The 20,003-nt window shown below is 40.6% G+C and overlaps 1 protein-coding gene across 2 annotated transcripts in view; it reads left to right on the forward strand.

Moving 5' to 3' along the window:
- Nucleotides 1–20,003, forward strand: part of LOC119649249 — a 38,700-nt gene that overhangs the window by 14,566 nt on the left and 4,131 nt on the right. The window contains exons 1-2 of one of the 2 annotated variants that reach the window (XM_038051317.1): nt 6,715–6,846; nt 7,201–7,543. In XM_038051317.1, coding sequence (XP_037907245.1) covers nt 7,478–7,543 — 66 coding nt within the window. In that variant the 5' untranslated portion in view covers nt 6,715–6,846; nt 7,201–7,477. Of the gene's footprint in view, nt 1–6,714; nt 6,847–7,200; nt 7,544–20,003 lie in introns of those variants that run through there. The other variant, XM_038051316.1, reaches the window with a different exon arrangement.

Here is a 20,003-nt window from a genome sequence, read left to right on the forward strand (position 1 = left end):
AGTGGAAATTCAGAAAGATCAGTGATGTAGGCCAGAAAAATCATATTTGTGGATGCTATTCTTGGATAAATTCCGCCACCAATACAACAGGAAATTCGATGCGTTTGGAAGATTCCAGACAGGACCTTTCACCCAAAATCTGCGACCGATGGTGGAAATCTGGCCCTAGTAAAATAATAATAATAATCGTTGGCGCAACAATCCATGTTGGATCAGGGCCTTGAAGTGTGTTAGAGCACTTCATTCAAGACCGTAACGGTACACTAGGAGGCAATGTGGTCAGCATTGCGCTCGACCGAGATTATTACTCTGATTTGACTCAGGTACTCATTCACAGCTGAGTCGGCTGGTGTCCGACGTCAAATCACGATACAAATCCCACTGCCACCAGGGAGATTTGAACCGCGACCTTCCGTACGACAGCCTTGCGCTCTAACCACTCAGCTATCCGGACACCTAGTAAAAGCTAAAATAAACGAAGATTCCAAATCGACCCAAAAATGGCGGCTAATTAGCTGCCCTTCAATGCCCATGTTGTGTCAGGAATATTTGACTATCATCTGAGATTCACGAAAAAATCGCAATTGATTTCACGCTTTTTAAATGATGCTCAAAAGAAGCCATGTGTTCATTTCGCTAAATATTTTCTTGCGAAATCTAAAAACAGCCAGCCTAGCATCTTCGATAAAGTCGTTTCTAGTGCCGCAATTTGGTTTGATAAGCCAAAAAAGGAACGTTGACGCTCCTTTGTGCCCCATGAAAATATGTGAGCTCACACTAAGCATCGAAGAAATTTTTCCAGATCCATCCACCCATCTTCTAGCACCGTGTGATTCCTGGTTCTTTCCAAAAGTAAACATTTTTCGTTTGGTTAGTTTCTCTGAATGGGTCCGTGAAAGAAATGATCACTTTCGACCCCTGCACTCCTCACCTTTCGTTCTTTCGTTCACTGCCTCCTATCTGCTGAAAAAGAGACCTAGACTACATATTCCAGCCGCTTTCTGTATAGAAATATTTCGCTCAGTGCACAATCTTGCGCATCCTCGCTTCCCGGCAGCGAACCAGATAGTCGCTAACAAATATTTCTGGCCGTCCATGAACAACAACGCTAATTCTTGGGGCAAAGAGTGGACCGCATGTCAGAATTGCAAGCTTACTAGACTGTCAAGAAAGGAAGAGGTGTATTCCCTAGGTCAACGAGGTGCTTGCACATCATACACCGGGACATCGTAGGCCCTTTGCGAAACTCGCACGGCTACAAGTATTGTCTTAAAATCATTGATCGATTTACGCAGTGGCCTGAGGCAATACTTGTGAAGGAGTCAATCCTGTAACGAGGTCATCACAAAGGAATACAGTTCGAATATGCTCTCTTCTTGAAGCTCGTAAAGCTCCTCAGTTCAGCGAACAGCTGCATACCATCCGCAGTTCAATGGGATGCTGCAACGTTAGCATCGAACGCAGAAGACTGTTATGGTACGCGACCATCTGCCCTGGTCGCAGGGCAGTTTACTTGACCTCCATACAGCCGGCCGCGTAGAGCTGCTACCCCTACTAATCTGGTGTACGGGGAAAACATAACACTTCTCGGTGACTGGGTCCTCCTCTTGAATAGGCTCGATTGCTACGCTTGCTCCTGGAGGATGTTGCTAAACTGCGGCCGCCGCCATTTCGTTACGCGGAGCCGATATTTAACGGGTAACTTGAAATTTGCAGCTATGTCTTGGTGAGAACTGGTGCCACCCAGAGGCCGCTGCAGCTTCCATACAGGCACTCTGCAAGATTCTCGAACGAGGAGAGTGCTTTGGTCATACAGGACATTGGAAATAAATCCAAGCCAGTCTCTTTAGACTTCCAGAGGCAGACGTCAATGGGAAGATAAGTAGGCGCCGCGTACGTTTTGATGCCCGCCAGTTAGTCTCTGCGGCCGAGTAACCATGCCTTCAATGGCTAAATTATTTAAGACGTTCGTTGATGCGTCGATCATAAGGTATGCCAGTTAGGGAATACCACTTCATCCATGTTGCACTGATGCGTAAAGCGATTTCATAGCGTAGTTCATTATAATCTGATAGCATTGATTGGAGATATTTAAATCGCTCAGTTTCCGGCCGGCTGTCCTATACGTACTGCACATTCTTAGAACAATTAACCGGCATGGCGAAATCTTCCTCTTTCGATTCACAACATTACCCAACGCCTACCCAGATTTTGAGATGATTCTGTTTTCCCTGGGACTAATAAATGGGGATTGCCTCCCTATTTTTGTGTGACTGGTTGTAGTTCACCATTCTTAACCACCATTCGATGGTCAGAATGAGTCGATATACGAATATCTCCTGATCCTCAGGGTGTTGCGCAACTAAAACCACCTCTAGGTAATCTGCAAAACCAATATGGAATCTTAAAGAAAACCTGTGTTCAAAATGTACCCTTACGGTCCGTCACCCGTCTACCAGAGAAACCGCTTTGAATGGTAACCTTCTATTAAACAGCCGACATCTAATGTCACTATCGCGTAATTCTTCCTAACGGACATCGCGTTCCCAACAAGATCGCCGACTGGTGCTAATACATAGACCCTAGAGCACGCTCGATAGAAAAATCTAATAAACCCCCCGGAATCTACATAAAAAGAAACTGCTTGTTGTATATCACCGTTGTATGGAAAGGACATATAGGGCAGTATGAATACGGCTCACCAGGTCATCTAGGGCACTTGAGCAGCAGAACTAACTTCTGCCTCTTCCATTTTACGTGAAATATTCACTCCAGAATATACAATTCAAATGTGCTTCTGAACAATTTAAGAACTTCGTTCGGAAGCCCGCCTAAACCCAGTGCTGTTTATCGCCAATACATCCACATCTGCGGTAACCAGTTTATGCGCTACTTCTATTAACAAACTAATAATAGCAGTCTGCGAACCTGCGTATGCTACCCTTATCCAATCTACGACAATTTATCTTATATCGGTAAGATCGAATTGCTCTTCCGATGCAGCGCAGACATCTTTCCGCGAAGCGACCTGTTGTTTTTCCTATTGCAGGAGCGGAGATCGTAACTACTACTAGTACCTACTTTCGCCAGTATTTTCGCTGACTCAACTTTCTTTGGTCAAGAGAAATTTCCTCCTCCGCAGCTAGCTGGGATCGGAAGAGCTCACTCGCACCGTTTGCATGGATGTGTCTCTTGCGGTTTCTGTGTGACTTTGCCATTTATTGCTTGGATGCTTTTCTCTTTCACTGCCCTAACATAAAACAACTTAATGACCCTTATCAAAGCGCGGATGTCCCGATTTCTATTCCGCATCCCCTTAATGAATTCAGATAGTTAATTTACAAGATTCATTTTGAATGGTATGGTATTCCAGATTTACTTTTAATTTTGCACTTCGCACCATTAGCGATTGTTTCGATGCGAAGACTATCCGTATTCTTTCCAGAGACTTTCGACAAATGTCGGCTACACAAGGTTGTTTTTCTCTTCGGTGTTGACCTCTCAAGCTTTCTAAGCTCTTTCCAAAGAGATCCGGTATGGACCTATCTATCTTTCGTAGCAGCATATGCCACAGTAGACAAGTTTTGCATTACTAGGTCACTAGGGTCGCTGGATATCAAGTGTTTAGGGCCCACTTACTTATTCAGTCCAAAAAAAGCCTATACTGAAATTGTGAAGCTCTGCACCATCGTCATGGTCTAAAAAGTAGTGCCGAAGTTCCTTTTTTTGGCTTGCTAACAAGTAAATTTTTGAAAACATGTGGTAAGCACATTCCTGTGTACCAGCACATTCCTGTGTACCAATCTACTGCTACTATTTGACCAATTTTCAGGAAAATTGATATCATCACTTTTGGTGCTGACTTTTGTGGCCTTGCCTTGGCGGGCGAGTTGGCTCCTCTTGGGCTCCATATTATGGACTGCTGTTTGGTTTCCAAATCGCACTTATAGAACCAAGTTTTGTTACCGTTAACGACTTTGTTGAAGATGCTAGTTGAACCGTTTTTAGATTTCGGAAGAAAATGTTTAGCGAATTAAGCTCGTGCCTCCTTTTGAGCATTATTTAAAATGCGTGGAATCTATCGTGAATAACATTTCGTGTATTCCAAATGAATAATAATAATAATAATCGTTGGCACAACAATCCATATTGGATCAGGGCCTTGAAGTGTGTTAAAGCACTTCATTCAAGCCCATACACTGTAGGAAGCAATGTGGTCAGCATTGCTCCCCCGAGATTATCACCCTGATTTGGCACATGTACTCATTCACAGCTGAGTCGATTGGTATCCGACGTCAAATTATGATACAAATTTTGATGTCACCAGTGAGATTCGAATCGCGACCTTTCGTATAATAGCTTTGTGCTCTAACCACCCAGCTATCCATACAAAACAAATACAGTAAATTTTTTTTTTGGGGGGGTAGGGTAGGTGAATGCATTTACACACACAGTGCTGGACTCCCGATTCGGTACGTCGGACTACCAACGAAACACCTCCCCATCGTCAGAGAGCTAGCCTGGAACCGTTTGTCACATTACTTCGGGCTAGTCCCCGAACTCTCCCGCTTTGCGGAGCCTTCAAATCAGGGAATTCCTTTCACCAACGGGAGGGGAGAGGAGGAAGGGAACTGTCAGTTCAAGGAACCCCCTGCCATCCGGCTCCACCGGTCGAGTTCTATCTTCTTAGCAACGAACGTAATGGGTAACACGGTTCCACCTGTCAGCAGTCCTCAGCATCTCTTCGACAATGTTGTTTGGAGAGAGATCCCCTGTGTTTAAATAGAACTGCTGACGAACCCCATCCCACCTTTCACAAGAAAAAAAAAAAAAGAAAGAAAAAGAAAAGATACAAAACAAATACAGTAGATTACTAAAAATCCAAGTGCTTATGCAGCTTCTCTTTATTGCCCAGCTAATTTTATCCTTCGAGTAACCAATAAAATATTTTCTGGCGGCTGGTACAGCATAAGCTCCAAAGAGGGTGCAAGCCTACAGTCGTCTTCGCTTTGGAAAAGTATGTCTGAGGTTTTAGCTCCAGAGTATCGCTAGTAAATTTCGCCGAGGACTCATCCAATTTTTTTAAGGATGGATAAACTCGTGTTGGGTCCTATACTTACTGAGTTGTTGACGTATTCAATATTTTGGCAGCAGTCCATCCAGGACCGTCTTTTGACAGTCCCAATGGCACGCTTATATTATAAGGACTTACGCTTATAGCAAATATTGAAGATTTATCTGATGAACTGGACTTTAGTAAGGACGCTGTATCTTTACTGAAATCCTCCTCATTGGCATAAACAGCAGCTTAAGCCAGTACTTACTCAGCGGTTTTTGACATTATCATAATTCATGCGCATGGCGTCTTATGAATTACAACACCCAATAACCACTTCGGTCAGGCTGCTCGCAGGCCAGACGTAGAGGCAGCGCCTGATCAGTTGCTTCTGCCTGGACCAAACCACAAGTCGTCTATACTATGAGCGATATTTGCTAGGCCCAGGTAAGCTCCGACCCGTACCCGCTGCGCTGCAATTGACCTCACTGTCTCCTGACTGGAGCCAAGCATGTCGTCCTTCACGTTTTTGGGAGTACTGTCAGTGGCCCGCTCAAATACTAGTCAGAGCGACTGGTCTGAGCTTCAAACAATTTGTAATTGTAAGCAAATGAATGAATTTGGTTTTGCAAGCTTACTTAAAGTGCCTCTTCATATTTTAACGTCTTACAAATCATTTCGTAGAGGTAGCAAGACTTTATATCTTTTTGGCTATTGAATATTGTTTCTATCTCTGCTTCTTCCCCTTTTTCAACCTTTGATCCATTCAAAAGCTGGGTAGCTCTGTTTTGATCGATTTTGCCATTTTGCTCGGCCAAACGCCTAATTTAAATGAGGTCGCGTGGCTCTCAAATCACCATCCAGTTATCAAGCCATCACTGTCTCAACCGGCCTTTTGGTTGCTTTCCATCGATTTGGAAGTTTAAACCAATCTGGACAAGTGAGTTGGGCCACATGTCCATAACATCGAAGACGTTCCTCCTCATGATCGGGACAACTCCATATCGATCACGGATATCCTCAGTTCAGATGTGATCATAGTTTGTTGCGCCACTGGTCCGACGCAATCTTCGTTTCCATTATCGCGAGGCGCCATTTGTTGACTTTTATAGTCGGCCAACACTCAGAACCGTAGAAGACAACAGGACGGACGATACAGTGATACATTTTTAACCCAAAAATGCAAAAATTGTAGCTGCGAAGGCCCCACGTAATCACAAAACTTTAAAAGCGCCAAATTTTCCGCTTCAGCGTACTTATACATCTGAACATACTTATTTATAATAATTGCTAATAATTTTGATACCTCTCTTCACGCAATACCATACTCTTCTACCCAGTTTCACAAGTGTACATACATACATACATACATACATACATATATGTAGAAACAAGCTCCCAGTTGGTAACGTTTCGGAATATTTGTTCTGAAATTTCAGTCATTATCCAATTTTTCGATTATTTGACTTGGAACTTTCACATCAAAAATTCTGTTCGATCATGGGCTCATATTTTATCTGAATGGAAAACCTAAAAGCTTTGCTAGTGCATGGGTCCATTGCAGATACAAATGTGTCATGCTTCCACCGTAAACACTCAACTGGTGATCGTTTTCAGTTGGGTAGCCCGAAACCTTGGCTTACAGGGACAGAAACAAGTACCGGTGGTCATTTCAGACCATCAACTCGGCACTGAAACTCACGTTCTAGTATCTATCAGTTTGGTAAAAGTAACGCCGTAGTTGCGGTGAACCCAAATTAGAGATACAATTGTTTCTTCAATCCTTCTACGTAAGTATGCAAGTTCGCGAAATTGTTAAGCCGCAGGGGCCCGCGAATTCATTTACGGCTAGTTCGTTAAACCAGTAGTTGAAAACAAAACGCTTCTACTCCACTAGCATACACAACCAACTCTAATCGAACCCCATTCATTAAATTACACAATTGCGATAATCTGCGCACACGGTGATCGTAAAAATACGCGGAATGGTTATACGATCGTGAGTACTAAGTACTTGTCCGGAGTGGCATTTTAAAAATACGCAGAGAGTGAGGTCTAATGGATTTGTTTGCTAGTGATTCAACCATTTTACTAATCAACTCGTTATCAGCACATAATCAAATGCCCACTTGTTCCCATTGCAGGTACTAATTACGACACCAGGTGTTTTCGCGAATCACCAAGTTTCACGATCGCACTGAGGAAAGTGATAAAACAGTTTTACCTGTGTGGAATGAGGCGCGAACAAAAGCTGCGTCCACGATAATTCAAACAATGGAACAGTTCCTTATGCGATCGCGAACATTATAGGCGACAAAGTGAGTGATTTCTTGTCAGTGGTGCTCCTGGAAGGCAGTGGTCAGTGCTCAGCGGTTTATATGATACCGGATCAGACGAAGAGACGACAAAGATACTTCCAATATGTCGAACAGTGCATACAGTATGGAGGCGCAAGTTAAAGTGGAGGACCTCCCAATGACATTTAAGGTAAGTCTTGCTCGCATAACACGATTTGTGGGGATAGCACAAAGGTGCCAGATTAGTAACTGATTTCTCGGGAACAACAAATTGTTCCAGGTCAGCAATCTTTTTGACGGTTTTTCCATCGTCACCGGGGTAAAATCATTGCTGACGGCTTTACGCCTAGGTGTCATGCTCTAGTGTGCACCTTAATTGCCCGGATGTGAGAGATATGTGCCCGCAGCTCAAACGAGACCTTTCCAATTACGAAAGTTCTGCAATCCGAATATTAAGTGAGTCATAGAATGTATCTAGATATACATAGCCAAAGAGAATTTGCTGGTGTTTCTGCAGTTAGTTGCCGGCGGAAGTTAATTTAGTTTTCATTCACGGAGAAAAAAGTTACAGTTCACCTGTTCTGGGCGGAAGTGGAATAATTTAGGCCTATCTCGCGACAACAATCACCACTACCTCGACTGTACTTGGGGAGAATTGATAAGAGTTTCGTTGGAATTGTATGCCCCACGAGTATTTTGCTAACTTCGACTGAGTCACTTCCAAACCGGCCAAACGGCAGTTTTCATCCGTAGAACCGAACACTAAATAATAAAATAAGTTATAAACAGAGCCTCCATCAAAGTCAAAACATCTCGTGATTATCAGTGACTTGAGTTGACATAACACTTTTACGAACATCGCTGCCATTTATCTATTTTGAGCAAAAGATAGAAACTAAGATACTCGAAGACGTCGAAACAACACTGAGAATAGCTCTGATATGAAAACACGACGAACTTTTATTGTTATCTTATCACGGCAGAGTGACGTTGCAGTGTTTCAAATGATAAAATGAAGTATTTTAAGTCAATCCGTGTTCATGATATATCATTTCAATGCACTGAACTTTGTTGTTGCATAACATTCATGATCGGTTGAAGAGATATGTAGATAAATATCGTTAGAAGCAATTTGTTGGACTTTTTCATCTTTCCGCGGAACATTGAAAGAAAACATTACGGTTCTAAGTAAGTAGACAATCTAGCTCAGAGCATTCTTCCGAAAAATAAAACAAAAAGGAAATGAAATTCAAAGATAAAGTGTTTTTTACAGTTCACATTATAGCAATTTAGATCTTTCATATTATTTTGCTACACAGATTCCAATAAGTGAATCGACATCTAGGTACGATATTATGTCCAAATGCAATTACAGTGCATGGACTAGAAAAAAATTCTTCCAACTTCGAACTTAATTTTTGAATTTAAAAATCTGTCATAATACTTTTGAATTTTTCTTATGAAACCATTACCTAAAAGCTTGTAAGTTGGATTTTTCGTGCAAAACAAAACCTTATTAAAATCAGTTCACTGTCTACCCGTCTGTCTGTCTCAGAATTTATCTGATGCTCGTGCATTCACTACCCTTCGATTTATGCTCCACGTTGGGAACTTCGGGCATTTAAAGAAAACATGTTTTGAATCCTCCATAGTTTTCGGCCGTTTCATGCCTATTGAAAACCATATCTTATTAAATTGCGTTCAGTGTCTGTCTTTTTTGTTAAGGAGATGAAAAACTTCAAAACAGACTGGCTTGGACACTCCAGAGTGTGGGATTTTGTACCCACTAAAACCACCTCCGACTACAACTCTACCCTGTGGAACCACTATTAGGTGATATAAATTCATCTCACCATTCTTTCTTTCCGGATGTCCGGATAGTTGAGTAATTAGAGCAGAAGGCTGTGTTATACCAGAACGTCCGTTCTCGTAAGTAGATGTTGACAATCGACAAGACTTAGGCAGCAGTACCACCTTCTGCCGCTTCCATGTCGAAAATGGATGGATGAGACCTTATTTGGTATGCGGTCCAGAGTCGGGCCTTACTGTCGCCTATTCTACCGCAGATCTAGAACAGCTCGTCTCTGGTGAATGTCAAAATGGTCGTCTCATTTAGGACCCGCTGGAATGTGTAGTACACTCCTCTTGCTAGAGAAGTAACCCTTTATGATTTTGCACAAAAGAATAGGGCATGTAATTTGCGGAGAGGAATAAGCAGTCCGATCTGCGACCCACACACCATCATAAACGTCTCGGTACCGTTCACTTAAGATGGCAATCTCATCGCGGATTTATAAGTGATCTGCACAAGCAAAATCTGTGCGACCCAGCAGTGATTAAGGTTTATTTGTATTCACCTCATTTTTTATTGCATTTAACGCCTTCCTAAATTGCAATCATTTACCACTTCCAGCAATATGGTTATCACGTCCCTCCTTTTCTTCGCACAAAATAACCACATCTTCGACATGGATTAGACCGGATTCCCCCCAAGAAAGTTTATAACTTGCTTACGAAAGCCGTCAGTTTGCCCCATGCTGGATTTCAACTCAAACATGAGGCGACCTTTTTGTGTCCTTCGGATTTGGTTGAGATTTCTGCCTAGGTCTCTTAGGTCGGAGTCAGAATTGACTATTTTTAGTACCGCCGCATACGATAGGTTTTCCTTGCTGGAGATTAAAATTGCCTCCGAATGAATTCTTACCTTTGGGTTCTTTGTTTCTTTTTATTTACCACCTTGGTCTATCCACCGTTTTTATTTTCCTGGTATCATCATTAACCGATATTCTCACATTAGGCAGATGTTTTCCCTTTCTGAACTTTTAGTTCCGTTTGTTGGACTGGCCAGAATGCTTTTTTTCCTTTTAGGCGCCTATTGATTATCTAGAGGTTCTCCCTCTTTCTCTCCCACTCTTTTACTTGGCTGGAGATTGATGACCCAGGCTCGAATGTGACACTGTGGCTTCTTCTTAGATTTTATTTTTTTCCTTTTACCACCTATTATAAAATACCCCGATAAATCTCATCATGTTTCTAATGGCTATTTTAGCAGCTCTTCCGGATCAGAGCCTTTTTCTCGATCATTGTTGGCCGGATTAAACCTTTTACAGACTCCTTTACCTTTATCATTTATTGATCTCCCACGTGTTTTTTCTTTTGCCGCCCTTAGCATTGGAGGAGATCTTAAAATGCGGTGGATGTCAAAAATACCTTCTTTGGTTGCCTTTGTTGATGATGCTCTTGGCGAATTTATGCTTTGTTTGAAAACCTTCCTCAAATCTAAAACACTTCTAGCATTAGTTGTCCACCACCGATATAGGAGTTCCAAGCCCTTGCACTGTAAGCTTCCTTCTTCTCCCTTCTTTCAGGTTAATTTCTCTTCATGGGTATCCTTCCAATGGCAAATACGTACCTATGCATATACAGTCACAAAGTACATGAACATATATTTACACAACAATAGGTATGCCCCTATCCGCCACCTGGGGTCGCGCGTGAGGGCAGATCTGGCAAACCCTCACAGGTCTGTCTGTTAGTTTGTCTCTCGGATGCACTTTTCTCAGAAACGGTTGCAACTATTAATATGAAATTTGATAGAAAATTTGGAGCTGTGAAATTCCCATATAGTGAGAAGTGTAAATTTTTTATCTGAATATAGCTATGTAGGGTATCAAATGAAAGGTCCCGATTAGTGCTTTTTATAATAGATTTTTATTCTCCACAGTGTTAGCGAGTGTGGTGATTCGAAAGAGGTCAATTACTTTAAGAAACTATAATCAGAAACTACTCAACCGAAAAGTCTGAAACAAATCGAGAAACCGGAAGCAGGATGCTTCAGGTATGAAAGGTTTTGTGTATTCAGTGGACACCTAGCACGTAATTTATGCACATATTATGTGATAATATCCACTTTCTAGTGACTGACATTCAATCTTGAATTTGCACGGAAACGGACACTTTGACCCGTTATAACTTTGTTAATAATAGTGCAATTTCCACTAAACTTGGCAAGATCAGCTATATGTAATGGCCTACATTGCTGAAATTCCGTGATTCTAGAATGAACTTAAGAGAGGTTTCGCAGTCAATTACTAAAAATTATAATAATATACTATTATTATTAACTTTATTTGAACAGATATCAGTATGAAGGGTATTTCGGAACCTAGGCACCATATAGTGACAGCCTGCCAAATTTTTCGATAAGGTAGTTTCTGAGAAATTATCACTTGCCAACCCCCACACTCCCCTCCTTTCCAACAAATGTCAAAAAGACCGGCTTCGGAAAGTACTCACCGAGACCTTTCATTTGATATCCCACATGACTATATTTGATGAAAAAAAATTTACACCACCTTTTAAACAAAATATATTTATTTTTACCTAAATGCTATTAATATTTTGTTCATCCACCATCCATCCACCTGTTTCAAATTATCCTTTCAATTCTGCGCGGCATACTCTGAGCCTCCTAATGAAGATGGAGGATTCCGTAGCCTACATATCGACGAAATCTATGAGCGATATGATGGTTGTGGATAAAATCCGACTCAATATTTTACGGTGGGCGAGTCGCTTAATCCGTATGGATAAGATGATCCAGCCTTTAAGGGCAATATCTGCGGTAGAAAAAGAAGGCGAGGCAGACCCTGTCTGAGATGGAGCGATGGCGTAGATCAGGACGCCAGACAGCTTGTAAGGATATCGAATTGGTGGACCTTCACGCAAAACCGATATGTCTGCACTTTCTTATTATGGCAGACTTAGACCGAATACCGGTTGTTACGGCGTTGATGATGATGATGCTCTGAACACAAGATTCAATGAATAAGGGAATAAGTGCATTGCCCAGGCCTACTTCTCGTATATTTTGTGTGAAAACTTCCTTTGTAGAATGTTATCTTTTATAACACTTTTCTTTTAAGACACTTCCATCATTTTGAATTGGGTTGACATCAGGAGAGTTGGGTGGCCAGGAAAGAGCGGCGATATTTCGACTGGACAAAAACCCTTTGACAGATTTCGCGGCATTTCAAGGTACATAAAGATTTTAGAACCTTTAGTCGCTTCCATTCGATGTTCAAATGGCAAAAGTCCATCGTTTAAGACTTTTAAATATTGTTGCTGGTTTTTGCTGCTTTCCACAAAGTGCAACGTTCCAGGACTTTTGTTCGTTGGGACTCTCCAAAGCATCATGCAGCTAGTTCCTGTTATAGCAAATACGTTTAAAATAGTTTTCATTCAAATCCTGCCTTTTCCCAGTAAGTTGTTTTTTACTGCTTCGCGAAATTCACAAGGATCTTTTTCATCGTCTCTGATGAATCTTGGCCTTTTTTAAGGCGATATGATTTTAGACCAGTTTCAATACATCAACGCTTCGGAGAGACTACAGACAAAAAGACCCCGTTAGTCCCCAATTTGGTTTGGACTTTCTTAAAAATTTCTTTGCGATGCTACAAAAATTTTAGAACCACAATACGGTCTGTTTTGCGTTTGCCCTTACAGTTCGACATTAGAATTGGTTGGTCGCTCTTCCCCCATGGATATTTTCAGCATATGTGGAAAGTGTACTAATTGACACCCCTTCTGATTGGGTAATTTCTCGGCAACTATACTATTTACTACGAATAAAACCAAGAATAGCTTCTTTTTGGCTGTTGGAATATTAGCTTTTCTGTCCATACTGTCAATTCCACATTTTTACTTCAATTTGAAGAAAAGGCACATTTTTTAACCTTTACCTTTAAAACTGTTAAAATCAATTGATGTTAATGTTTTAGCAATGTATGATAATGCTATAAACCACGCCACGAAAGGATGCTCTAATAAGTTTCCATTCAGTACCACTTTTCAGCGTAAAGCAAAACATAACGGTACTTTTTTAGTGTCAGCAGCGAGTACTGAAGTGACCAAATTATAAGAAGCTGTTGCGTATTAAAACAGATATATATATCATAAAACAACATACACTAAATTTCATAGTTCCATTGAAATCAGCGGTGATAATTCCCTGAACTGAATTTATACAATTATTATAAGTATATTAAACACAAAGTTAAGGGAATCAGTTTCGGTAGGTCCACAAAAACGTTGATCTAGTATGGAAAAAGTTATTGAAAAAAATATTGTTGAACGAAAACGACAACAAAATTCTCTCAAAATACAAAATACTCTAACAAGCAGCGCAAAAAGCAGCGATCAAAAAAATCATAATAATTTTTTTTATGTAATTTTTACTATTTACTGTCTATCTTTTAAACTAGACGTGATGGATTTTTTGAATACTTTTCCTGTATTCAGTGGACTAGAATCTGTTCAAAAATATATATTTTAGCGAAAATATAAAAACTGTATAAAATAGGGTAATTTAATTATCCATAAGAGTAGACGAACCCACGTTGTTCGATTTCACCCCTTCATCTGAATCACAGCACAGAAGCTTATCAATTAAGAATTTGGTAACTGCACCTACCACCCAATTTGATTTCCCACCTCGCGGAATTAAAGGCATTTTTCACAAGCGCTATTCCTGCACCCTTTGAGTGCTTCAGATTAACTGCATCGATCCTACAACTCGTCCTTCGAAATCCCAGATTTGTTTGACTTCGAAATCAATCAGAAGCTGTATGTGAATTACCCCTTTTTCGAGACGTGCAAAAATTGTTTGAGCAAACATATCTGGCGGTGTCGTAACTATTACCTAAAGAGCTTTATTGAGGCTATTTCCATCACAGAGACGTTCAAACTGCCTTCATCCAAATCGAGCAGGCGGCGATTGGCGCGAGATCTTGGGCTGACCATTAATGAAGGCAAGACAAAATATAGGTGGCAACGGCAGCACCGAAAACCAACCAACCAACAGCATCAAACCGCACTGATCAAATAGGAAGAATAAAGATAGAGACTACAACTTTGACACCGTTTCTCCTATCTAAAGTCGAAAATCACAACCGATAACAGCTACGATGATGATATCCGCGCACGGTTGTTGGGAGTCAACAGAGCCTATTTCAGCTTACAAAAACTGTTCCGCTCGAAACGTCTCACCATAGGGTCAAAGCTCGTAATGTACAGGACAATGATCTTGACAGTCCTCATGTATTCCTCGGAGACTTGGTTTCTTTGCAAGAAGAATTGGGAACTCTTGGCCGCGTTCGAGAGAAGAATCCTCTGAAGAATTTTTGGCCCCCTACATGAGGATGGACGATTCCGTAGTCTACATAACGACGAAATCTATGAGCGATACCATGACCGTCTGGTTGTGGATAAACTCCGGCTCAATAGGTTGTCCGTATGGACGAGGATGATCCAGCCCGGAAAGTCTATAAGAGCAATATCTATGGTAGAAAAAGAAAACGAGGCCGACCCTGCCTGAGATAGAGCGATGGCGTAGGTCAGGACGCCAAGCAGCTTTTAGGGATATCGAATTGGTGGGCCTGGGGGCAAAATCGGGATATCTGAAGTTCCTTATTAAGGCAGGCCTAAACTGGATACCGGTTTTTGCGCTGTTGATGATGATGATTTCCTTCGCAGCTTACAGGACCTGCTCCTTATTTACCATTGGAACTTCGACGGAGTCTACAATTACAATGGAAAGGTTAACATCGCTCACATTTTGCGGGAAAAAAATCATCACTATTTCATGGAGCAGATTAGAGCGAGTAATCTATGAAGAGCGTTTGATTGCCTTTGATTTTCGATTTTATTGTATTGTATACTCCACTCCGCTCCGTGACTTGAGGTACGAAAGATTTCGTTGGCTTTTCATGCAAGAGTATTTGGGTACATATGTAGTTTGGAGTGCATATACGTTGAATGTTCCTGATATTCAATTCGTAATTCCCGTGGAAGAGGAACTTTGACCTACTATTACAGAGGATTTCCACCAAACTTATGTACAGTAGGATGCTTCCAGCCACACTACTGGAAAGTTTTATCAATCTAGGATGAAATTAAAGAAGGATCCGCAGTAAATTTTCAAGACATAATAATATAGTTACCATGTGCATGGATCGCCGAAGTTTTTTTATTTTTCGGTTGTAGATTTTCTGAGTACGGGACCTACTATAATTTTATTGATAATAGTACGATTCCCTTCAAACTTTCCAATATGATACGAGTGATGGGTTTCCAAAAATACAGTAATACATTATAAATAATTTTATTTGAAGAGAAGTCGGTGCAGAAGGCTAGATTTTATATACAGGCAACTTAAGGATCTTTTTTATTTTTCGATTTGGCAGTTTCTGAAAGTGTGACCTGTTTCACTTAAATTTTGTTCAACCTATTACTCTCCTATTTTGATACGTCACTGTATTCAATCAAAATAAAGCAAAGAGGGGGGCTTTGCTTTTAGGGGGAAAGCCATTAAACTCCGCACATAATCATAAGTTTCATTGTACGTAAAAAATTTCTTGACCTAATTTCTCTGTAAAATTTTATTTCAGTGGGTGCAATATCAATATCATTCACCTGCAATATATGGAAATAATACATATAAGTCATATCATTTCGAAAAAGAATAATCTAAGGAAACTAACTATGAGCACGTGTTGTGAGTTTACTCTAAAGCAGACAAGCTTGGGTACCTAGTCATATATGTACATAAACTTCCCTTTCGATATAAATTCTCTTAAATTTGGTTATGATGGGAACATTTTATTACAGCTATTTACTTTGTGTTTCTGTGAAGTTTTTATATTGGATGTATTCTAGGTTTGCTATACTTTTCAATAAAATAGCTTCAAATGGTAGTTGTTGGCTAAATTTATGAGTTTCTTCCGTAGTTTAATGAAATCTACCAACAATGTGAAATGATATTGCTGAATGTTTGATTTAATATTTAAATCGAGCAGTTATATTTATTGTTATTATAGGTAGTTATAATTTAATCTTTGTGTCATCGTAATAATTTTATATTGCTTAATTTTTAACATTTTTGCAAATAATGGCATGCACTATGGTATATTTTGTTTATTTCCGCAATAACGACCTCTTGTTATTTCTAATGACACAATTATGAAATAATTTTAGTTCTTTCTCATATTGGATATTAGCGCCATAAAGATATTTTATTCCTTGACTTTCTGAAGTATATTTATCCACTTTTCACGCTTTTAGACTATGTTTTGCTGGCATTGATAAATTGAGCTCATAGCCTACCACTTTGTCTTTGGTCTTTTCAGTACTAATATAATGGTATTCTATCATATTATCGGGCCTCGAGTTTTACTGCTTAACACGCGCAGTTTAGCCAGTCCGTTTTAAGGTTTTGTATAAAACAAATAATAATAATTGGTGGCGCTACAATCTGTATTGGATCAGGGCCTTGAAGTGTGTTAGAACACTTCATTCAAGACCGTAGCGATACACTACAGGATTACAGCAGCATGTAGGAGGCAATGTGGTTAGCATTACGCTCGCCCCAGATTATTACCCTGATTTTACTTCTGAGTTGCTATCAGGTACAGATTCACAACTGAGTCGACTGCCATCAGTGAGATTTGAACCGCGGCCTTCCGTACCGCCACTTGAGTCGTCCGGACACAAAACAAAACTTTATGAAAATCGGTTTACTGTCTGCCTCTTTGCCTTTTTTTTTGTTTTTTAAAAAAGAAACTTCAGAAGACTCTGGCGTGTCCAGGCTAAGGGGGAGGGGGTGGGATTTTTACCCAATAAAACCAGACCCGACTCTCCCTCTACCACGTGGAACCACCTTTAGGTTATTGCATTTCGGGGTGGAGTTAGCTTACTTCAGCTAGGTCTCCTTCCCTGGGGTTTGTAAACGCGCCTTTCTCACTTCTTCTACTCTTCGCAGTTTATCCTGAACTGCTGCGATCATGAAATTGATCGCATCCTGATCATTCTTCTCTAGGTTTCTCCTTTCTTCCACGAACCTAGGACATTGGAAAAATACGTACGCTGGGTCCTATCTGACCTCGTCACAGTTCCTTTCCTTCACACAAAATGGATTTGTGGTCCCCATTGCACTCCTTGACAATATCTCCTTTCTCCCCACACCTATGGTCCGATCGATGCCGCTAGTGCATGTCTTCGCGAAGTGACCACACATTAGGCATTAGAGAGTTCTCTTCCCTTAGTTGGCAAACAAGCCATTCAATCCGAACTTTCCCCATGACCAACAACTTCTGGCAACCTCCACTGGCAGTACCGCCATAAACTTTTCATAGGCTCATGATCGACTCTTTGCCGAATTCTACCAACTTGAATTGTTGCTTCAAGGCAGTGCAGATCTCTTCTCTGGATGTTGCCTCATCGCGATCCTTGCACTGTATACAGATCTCATGTTTTTGGGGACGTACCGGGACATTCTCCCCAAGTGAGTTTATAACTTGGTTACGGAAGCCGTCAGTTTTTCCCATGTTAAATTTTGTCAGCTCAAACACAAAATCCCTTTCTGGGTCCTCCAGATTTTGCTTCCGCCTAGGTCTTTTAGGTCAGGAGCAGATTTTACCTTTTTCAGTATCTCCGCATACAAAAGATTTTCTTTGCTAGAGATTCCATTTTACTCTAGGTGAATTCGCACCTATGTTTTCTTGTTTACGATCTTACTCCAACCACCGTTCTAAACTTTAAGTTCCGTTTTTTGGACTCTCCTTTCCTTTCGTTCATGGACCCATTCTTAGAACCTGCCTGACCAAAAAATCTAAAAAAAATACAAAGTTACTACTACACTGTGTGTAAAGTATTTAAACGCACAAATATTAAAACAAAAGAAATCCGTCAATTTGTCTTTATTTCGTGCTCGATATTCAACCGAGACCTTCACTCTTCTATAATCTTCTTTTATCTAACCCTTTCACGACGTATCTCCGATTGAGATCCTTTCTTATCTTAAAGCGGAAAACTGGACATGTGGAAGGGTTTCAAGCTAAACCTGTTTTCACACACACATATTCACCACACACATGTATTATTGGAAGATCTCCGTCAAGATCTGTTCCCAATTTTCTCATTTGTGTAGGATTGCAAGCTATGGCAACAAGTTAGTACGTCTACTAATTGCGTGTTACCATGCTCGTCCTACACCTTTAACTAAACCTCTTCCACGAGAATTATGTAATTACATAGTTTTCATCCGATTGCGCATTAATAATCAATGAGTCGGAGACACCTTAACTCTCATTGCACATTCCGAATACGAAATAAGTGAGAGATATAGAGCTCATATTTTGTCTCAGTTTTAGCTTTTTACACATTTCGATTTCACCACTTAACACTGTGTCTAGGCTCCGAAATACCCTGGGTTTTTAGTATCGAGCCTAAGCTGAGGTGAAGTTGCTACTCCCATTATCTGCTATCTGCCATCGATATATCTGACGAGGTAATGATCACCATCGCAATTTTCGCCCTAGTATGAGGAACGCTAAATGCTCGTATTCCAATGACCACGTCGTCAATCTAGTTGAACGTCGCCCCATCTGAGAAGACCCATATTCTCTTGTGGACCCAGCGATAAGGAAAACAACTTGATGATATTATTACGTTTCTGCTGCTAGCGAATCTGATAAGCCTATTTTAATTCTTATAAATCTATCGTGGAGATCATGGCCTCCAGTAGTACGATGGTACACCACCGACTTTTTTTTAATTCTAATAATTTCATTGTCCTGTTCAATGATTTCTCTAAGAGCGCCAGCTCTGAAAAGTGAGCGCACGTTCCAGATTTCAAACTCATTGTCATTCTTTAACAATAAATGGCATTCTCTTGAATTCGTACAATCCGTCTGGTGTGACGAATTCAGTTTTAGGAACATCAATGTCATTCGAAAGGGCCAATGGTCCCCCTAAAAGATGCCTCTCTGTATACAGATGGACTCTGAGGCGTTAGTACCTTTAAATGAACGTACTAACGAGATGGTATGTCCCCCTCTCATGTCTGTCGAGAGAAACTTTTATTAGTTTCGGATCAATGCGATACAGACGTAGGACATCGATTAACCAGGCATACGAGACACTGTCTTAAGGGGGGAAATCACGTTAGGAGGTTTTCAGAATCGAATATTTGTTTATTGCATAAAACGTTAAATTAGCTATTCGAGAATTTGCAAAAATTTCAAAGCGAAATTCGTGCTTCCTTATAACTACTTGGTGTCAGTCCCTTCTACGAGAGTAATTGTATTTGTTGTAACTGTATTTTGTTTGTAATAAGGAGTGAGAAATGTCACTGAAAGTGATCAGCATGCTAGACAGGCAATTCCTCTAGTGCATTCCAATATTCTTTTGCTTCTGTAACTGAAAATTACACTGTGTTGGGATTAGATAAGTCACCTGGTTCGTTACGCCCGTTGCATTCTTAACATGTTTGGAGTGACTTTCGCCATATCATCGTAACCAACTGCATACGTCCGAAAATTTCTGGTTCTATGTGTCGAATATTTCAACGTGTCCCCCCTCTGAGGATGACATAGTTACGCTCAACCCTCTGCGTTTTACTCTTTACTCATCCGCTGGCTTTGACAGTGCTTATTTGAGTCAACCTAGCAATGCCTGAATTAGTTACGGCGACATTCGAGACGAATTCTCCATAGGGATTCTTTTCGGTTACTCCCAAATTTTCTAATTTGACAACCTCAATTGCAACACAATACACAAGTGGCTGTAGTTACAATAGCGACATATTAGCACAG

This window comes from Hermetia illucens, chromosome 2 (assembly GCF_905115235.1).
Source record: "Hermetia illucens chromosome 2, iHerIll2.2.curated.20191125, whole genome shotgun sequence".
NCBI lineage: Eukaryota > Metazoa > Arthropoda > Insecta > Diptera > Stratiomyidae > Hermetia > Hermetia illucens.